Source organism: Quercus suber, unplaced genomic scaffold, assembly GCF_002906115.3.
Source record: "Quercus suber isolate HL8 unplaced genomic scaffold, Cork oak 2.0 scaffold_223, whole genome shotgun sequence".
Taxonomy (NCBI): domain Eukaryota; kingdom Viridiplantae; phylum Streptophyta; class Magnoliopsida; order Fagales; family Fagaceae; genus Quercus; species Quercus suber.
The window spans coordinates 580,557-588,425 of NW_027069681.1; the positions used below are offsets into that span (position 1 = coordinate 580,557).

Below are 7,869 nucleotides of genomic sequence, written 5' to 3' on the forward strand. Positions count from 1 at the left end.
TATAAGATCCTTTGGTCTTTGTGTTCTCGTTTTTCTATTTCAAACCTTTCAAAAAGATTTTTTTTTTTATTTTTTCGCTATTTCAAACCAGTTCTCTCCTATACAATCATCTTTCCCTCTGGTACCCCTAGATCCTTTTGTTCAGACATAGTATACTTTAAAATTGTGAATTTTTTGGTCAGTTTAATTTCTATTAGAAGAGGGATTCTTTGGGAAGCTCCAATTGTGAAGGAATGGAGGGGCAAGTGAGTGGGTTTAGTCAATATCCAGAAATATTTTGGCCTAAAATTGATCTGGGGAGGTGAAATTCTGGTGCTTTTGTTTGTTTTCTAGACTCTGATGTGGATTTCTTCAACTGGCTATGAATTAAATTTCATTTTTTTGGATTGTAATTCCTGGGGTTTTAGGTTGTTATTGATGCTTTTAGTTGATCAAAAACCATAATTTTGTTGATTCTTTATCAGGGCTAGAATAAGATCCATGTGGGGCTTGTGTTTCAGTACTTTGTAAGCTTGATTATATTCTTTAACAACTCACTTCAATTTGTTATTGATGGCAGACATATAACTTCCAAATAGGTTCTTTTAAAAATGTCCTGGATGTGCTTAGCATTACCCAAATCTGGTGACTGTATTTAACCTTAAACAATCCAAATATGATGAGAGTGGTTTGCTTTATAAGCTTTACCCAAATTCATTCTTGGTTTTTTATTTATATTGATTACATTAGTTTTCTTTCTTTTCTTTTCTTTTTTTTCTTTTCTTTTTTGAGGGGGAAACTGATTACGTTAGTTGGTTTACATAATACATATGTTTTAAATTATAAAAGAAAAATAAATAAAAATTGCATACCAAACACCAAAAAACATTCTCAAGCTCATTTTCAATGTCGTTACCAAATACCGGAAAATAAAATAGTTTTCCAGAAAAGACTCTTTGGAAAATAAACTATTTTCCAGAAAACGTTAATGCTGAAACAAACAAGGCAGTAGTTGTTTATATTAAGACTCATTTTGTGCCTTCACCATTTTTATTTTAGTAATTCTGGATGATTTGCAGTTGGCTGTAGTGTGTGTGCAAAAATGATTTAGCACTTAGTTTTGACTGTCATGCTTGCACTGTAGTGAAGCTCACCAACATAGTGGGTGTCTGTGTGAGTTTTGGGGACAAGGATGTGCTGCTCAAATTTGTTAAGCTTCTCCTTGCCTAGTTGTAGTTGTTTATGTTAAAATCCTTTTGTGGCTACATCATTATTATGCTAGTATTTCTAAATGATATGCAATTTGGTTTCAATGTGTGTACCAAAATGATTAAGCAATCGATTTTATCTACTATGCTTGCATTGTAATGAAGATGCTTGCTAATGTATTTTGTGTGTGTGTGTATTTTGTGGATATGGATATGCTGCCTAGTTGTGTTAAATTTCACCTTTGTCAACTAGAAAATTCCATATTACATATTACCATCTAATAAGTGCTTTGTAGAGGGACTTGGTCACCCAATTGATTGAAAACTCCTCTGAGCTCTGTTTGGACTCCCTAAGTTTAAATGTGTTTTACCAGAAAGAGTGCTTTTAAATGTTGTAGTCCTATATATTGTTGGTGATGCAAACATTACTAGATAGGCTCCTATCCTTGGAGGCCTGGTTTTAAGAGGCAAATAGCTTACATAAAGCATTGGAATAAGTCACATGCTTCATTGGCTTCAATTGTATTATAATCTTGAGAAATACATTAGCAAATACACGTACTATATATTATTACTTATCAAAAAAATGAAGAAGACAGTAGCAATTAAATGTAGTGGTATGAATCTAAAATTTTTGGTGAAGCAAACATAACTAGATAGGCTTCTACGATTAGCTCCAACATCTATAGGGTGTATGTATGATTGTTATCCTAACATTCTTCTCTTATTTGACCCTTTTCTTCTATCTTCAGCATTATCGGTTCAAATATATGAAATCTGTGTGCTTTTGGTCTCATTATATAAATGCATTTATTATTGAAACTTAGCATTTATTGTTGCTACACTCCTTTTGTCTAACATTCTTCTCTTATTTGACCCTTTTCTTCTATCTTCAGCATTATCGGTTCAAATATATGAAATCTGTGTGCTTTTGGTCTCATTATATAAATGCATTTATTATTGAAACTTAGCATTTATTGTTGCTACACTCCTTTTGAGTTACGATAGTGTAACATTTTGGTCTAGGTTGGTCTATTTTGGTACACTTTTGTCAAATTAGGTCCATTCAATCCATTTGAACTAATTGGACCTTAAATTGATTCTTTTTACAAGTTGCCTTTTTAGTTTGGGACTCAAAAAAAAAAAAAAAAATTCCATTAATTTTTGAGTTGAAAAATATGAAATTTTGGTCTATAGGGCCAAACTTTTTAGTTTTAGGCTAAAAATACAAATAAAATGGAATTAGAAATTAATGACATGGGCCTAGAAAAAAGTAATAATAATGATAAATATTCAAAAGATTATCTTAAAATTTTGGTTTCAATAATATAGGCATTATACTTATATTTGAAAAGAAGAAAAAAAAAATGCTACAATCCTAAACTTATATAATAATATAAACTTAATGTAACATGTTACATGTGTTCCAAAAAATGAGGGTATACAAATATTTGTAATATTTATATTCTCGAATATATTCATTATACAAATTAGTCAACTGATTATGGTATATTTTAAAATTTTCATTTTAATAACATTATCTCCATTTATATAAAATAAAATTATAAGTATGTAATTTAAATCTTTTTATTAAATTATGTTTTTTTATACTACATTAAAATTATAAATATATCCTCTCTGAATTCATTGTTGAAGGTGATAATAGTACGGTCATGCAAGCTATATCCTCTACAAATGAAGATGAATCGTTGATGGGTAATGTGGTAGGTGACATCCAGCAGATGCTTAGAGGGCTACATTGGGTGAATGTTGAGTTTACAAGGAGGGGAGGAAACAAATTGGCTCATGCATTAGCTCAATATGCTAAAAATATAATTGATGATATGTATTGGATGGAAGATTTACCTCCATTAGCTAGGGAAGCTTTGTATCATGATGCAAACATTATTGGTTAATTGAATGAAGCCTTTTATTTCCAAAAAAAAAAAAATTATAAATATATAAATATTTTTAAATAACACATGTACTATTTAACCTACAAATTTTAGGTTATGAGTTTGCAGCTAGTAAATATAATACTTATTCAAATGGAGAAAAAAGAAGAGCACTCAGCTTATACTAATAACCAGGGCCGGCTCTAGTATGAAAGCAAGTGAGGTGATCGCCTAAGGCCCCCAAGTAGAAAAAGGCCCCCAAATTTTGGCCAATACAGTAATTTTATATATTATAAACTTATTTATTAAGCCCAAAAATATTGACCAATAAATAAAATAATATTTTTTATCAAATAAAAAACAAGAAAAAAGAGAGAAAAATGCTATGTTCACAACATTTTTCACAACAAATTCTAAGTGGAAGATTGTTACTGGCTATTATTGGTGGGGAAAAAAGTAATTTCAGTGGTGGGTTTAAATTAGAACCACTAACAACTTAATATTTAGGACTTGTTGTGAAAATATTTTGAATATAACACTTTTCACAAAAAAAGAAAGAAAAAAAAAAAAAGAGCAATATACAAAGAATTTCACAACAATTTAGCTAGCAAACTTTTATTAGTTTTCATCTAGGTCTACCACTAACATCACATTTTTACTTACCATTACCAATCTACCACATCAACAACAGTGCAAAGTTTTGTCAATTTTTTTGTGTCTATAGATTTTCTAAAGAAAAAAAAGATTTTACATGGTTAATTAATAATTTTACATCTAAAACAAGATAATAGAATTTAAGTAATATTAATTTTTTTATTAAAAAAATCATATTTAAATATATGAAAAGTCTCAAGTCAATTTTCACCTAAGGCCCCTAAATGCATCAAGCCTCCCCTGCTAATAACTATTGAGTAACTATTCAGTGTCGGCTGAACCTATAGGCCATTTAGGCCACCGCGTAAGGCCCCCACTTGTAAGAGGACCCCAAATAGTAATAATATATTATATAATATTGCTTTCTCATCTGGGGAAAAAAAAAAAAAAAAAGTAAAGCCCGTTTCTCACAAACCAAAAAGCTGAAATGACATGAATGCTAATCACACATCACCAAATCTTTAGCTTTCTCAAGAAAAAAAAAAAAAAAAAATCACCACATCTAAATATCCTTTGGACCAAACCTTTGTACCACATTTCATTAAGAAAACACATGTTTATTACTTGAAATGTAGAGAGGGAGAGAAAGAGAGACACTGATTTTCTCAATATACAAGTTACAAAATGCAAAAGAAAAGATTACAAAAGGCAGAAAAAGGAAAGAAGAGACAAATAAGAAAAAGCAGAAAAAAGAAAGAAGAAAAAAAACACTAACTCTCTCCATCTTGATTCTAAAAAAAAACACTCTTTTTAGTTGGCTTACTCATCAATTGGTGTTGGCAATAGACTTGGTGTGTTCACATATCTTCATTTCATGTTCATTTTTTATTTTCTCTTCCTTTTCCTCTTTCATCTTCTTCATGGTTTGCTGCTGGGTGCCTGTTTTTTTTTTTTTTTTTTTTTTTTTTATGAAGAGGAGTTTGCTACTGGGTTTTTATTCTTCCTTTTGGCTGAACTTTAGTTTAGTTGTACTCTTTACTCTCTTTTTTTGTTCTATTCAATTTTGATTTCTTTAGATTTCTCTAGAAGGCTATGGAATGGTCCGAATGGACCCACTTCAAGAGTTAAAGTATTGATTCTAGACTTCTAGTCTTACAAGTTTTGTTTTGTAATTTTTTCTTTTTTTTTTTAAGAAATCAGATTTAGTGGTATGGAAGTTAAAGTATTGATCTAGTGATTCTAGTCCTACACATTTTTTAAAGTATTAATCCAGTGACCCTAGTCCTACACATTTTTTTTTTTTAAAAAATCAGATTTAGTGGGATGGAGCCATGGAGGGATAGTGGGCTGGTCTTAGTCTTAGTAGATCAAGTTGAGTCCTACACATTTTGCTAGTGGGTTGGTCTTAGTGGATCCAATCAAGTTGAGTCCTACACATTTTGCTAAAAAAAAAAAGGTTTACTGCTACACAAAAAAAGAGTATTGATAACAAAATTATTAATTTAGGATAATTTACTTTGTATTAATATAATTTTTTTTTTTTTTTTGTGCAGGTTTAAGGTGTAAAGTGATCATATTAAGTAAAGCTGCAATTGTGCTTTTGATAAACTAGGTTCTATTGTTTTATACATTAAATTTATATCATTCTAGTTAAATTGTAATTTTTTTTATTATAGATTGTGTTTCATTTATTCATAAATATTTTTTATGTCACAAGAAAGATTAAGTGGATTAGCCATATTATCAATTGAAAATGAAATATTAGCAGAACTTGAATGCAAAAATTTAATTAGTAATTTTGCATCTCAAAAAGCAAGAAAAATAAATTTTAATTGAAGAAAATATGTGAATTTTTAATTAAATATAACAAAAGGCCCCATTTAAAACTTTTACGTAAGGCCCCCAAATTCGTTGAGCCGGTCCTATAACTATTGATAAGTAGAGTTTCTGTGTGACATTGGAGGAGATGAGTAGAGTTTTAGTTTGATCTCCTCTAAGATTACGGCTTTTGAGAACATGTGGAGGTAGCTGCACGTGTCACTAACAACCAAAGGAAACCACTCTAGTACGAGTTGAATGTTTTAGGCTTTTAAATCAGACGTATCGTACACTACAGTTGTAAAGGATAAATATTCGATGAAAAAACATGAGAGTTCGTTGGAGATAGCAGAGTTTTAGTTAAACACTCTCACGAACTATGAAGTAGAGTCATAGTCAAACTCTTTTTGTATCAAATGGTGGAATCCTTAAAATATAACTATGAATTAAACTCTTTTAAGTATCAATGGTGGAATTGTTTGAGACTTAATTAAAAGAGTCCACATTCCACGAATTTACAGCCAAGAACACAAACTTCAATCTCAGTCTCTCTCTCTCTCTGGAAGGGGCAATGTCAGACGACAACAACAAAAACTGGGAATGTTTACCTGGTGAGATTGTAACTGATATTTTCCTACGCTTACCTATCAAATCCATCATTATCTGCACCTCCGTCTCCAAAACTTGGAGAAGGCTAATCCAAAACCCCACCTTCATCTCCACACATCTCATCCACCACTCCAACACCAACCATAACTTTCTCCTTTCCAGGCCCTGCTTACAACATCATCAAGAAATCTACACAGTGCATAACGAAGATGATCCTGATTTCACTCAACACACCAGGTTTGATTCCCCTTTCCATGCTCCAAAATGTAAGCACTATAATGGAACATTCCGTGTTGTCGGTATGTGTAATGGCCTGCTCTGCCTTGCCGATGATGATATACTCACAGGCACTAATAAATTGTGTGTGTGGAACCCTTGTGTTAGAAAGTTTCTCAAACTTCCTGATCCCAATATTACCTCCTTCACATCGGGTGAGTTCACTGCCTCTATTGGTTTTGGATTTGATCCCAAAACTAATGACTATAAAGTGGTAATGGTCGTGACCTTACTGTATAGACTTCACCATAGTAGGTCTAGACCCACGGTCGCGGTTTATTCACTTTCCACTGGTAAATGGAGAATGTTTAAGGATCATGTTGTTCCCACATGTGCTGTACGTGGTCGTGAACCTCAAGCATTTGTCAATGGGGCTTTGCATTGGCTGGCTTGGAAGAGGACTAATGATCGCAAATTTCATCCTTTTGTTTTGGTGCTCGATTTGGGTGACGAGGTCTTCCGTGAAATATCACTGCCAGAATTTCCAGGTTATACCCGTGAAACTGTGGAGGCACTGGGCACTTCTGTTTCCGTGTATGGGAATTCCATCGCCTTGTTTCACAACGGATATTATAGTTTTGAAAGGCAGCATTTTAGCGGTTGTCTCAACATATGGGTGATGAAAGAGTATGGTGTGGCATCATCATGGACAAAAGTTTTAACTACTATTGATCAAGATCCAGGAGGGGGCGTACCAAGAGCTTTAGGTTTTAAGAGGAATGGTGAGGTTGTATTACTGAAGGATGGAGGACAGATCATCTTGTGGAATCCAGAGAGCCAAAATATTAAGCATCTTAGGATTACTGGATATCAGTATAGTTTTGTTGGTTCTTATGTTGAGAGTCTAGTTTTGCTAGGCAAATCCACCAAAGGTGTAGTTACATACTAAGGAAAATAGTTAAAGATGCATTAAATGGTTTTTTTTTTTTTTAATGGTTTATGGTTTTGTTGGTTTGCCTCCATTGTAGCTCACTGATACATATAGTCCGTTTTAGCCTTGTATTTTCAGGAATTGAAAATTGTTAATGGACCAAGCAAACCTAGTTTCGTAGGAGTAATTTCTGTTAGAAGCAATGAGATCTGTCATAATTTATGATTGTTGCTTTGCAAGAAATTATGGATCAGTTTGTGATTTTTGCATATATTTTATTATTTGTCAAGCTATTTAAGTATGCTTAACTTTTGCACTAGTTTCTCTGATGAGAATTATCAGTAATCTTATTATTCCAAATCTAATTAAAATTCTCTGTAGTCTGTACCAATTTGGGTGTTATATGCCTATTCTGTTGATTCTTTGATGGGGAACTATAGAAGATACATGTCCGATTTGGTTGTAGAAGTTATAAGAAAGACTTTTTCTGCTCTGAAATTTTCTAAGTTTGAGCCAATCATGTTGAACCTGGGATGAAGAGAAATAGAAATGTACTCAGAAGAACCATTGGCTAGAACTTAACTTTGGGAAACTCCTGCAAGAGGTCGAATACGTGATA

General features: G+C 32.3%; 1 protein-coding gene across 1 annotated transcript; it reads left to right on the forward strand.

Annotated features, from left to right (window-relative positions):
- The first annotated feature begins 6,065 nt into the window (after positions 1 to 6,065).
- Positions 6,066 to 7,268, forward strand: LOC112011744 (F-box protein At3g07870). Its single transcript, XM_024044083.2, has one exon. The coding sequence runs from the start codon at positions 6,066 to 6,068 to the stop codon at positions 7,266 to 7,268; it is 1,203 nt and encodes a 400-aa protein (XP_023899851.2).
- Positions 7,269 to 7,869: the final 601 nt, after the last annotated feature.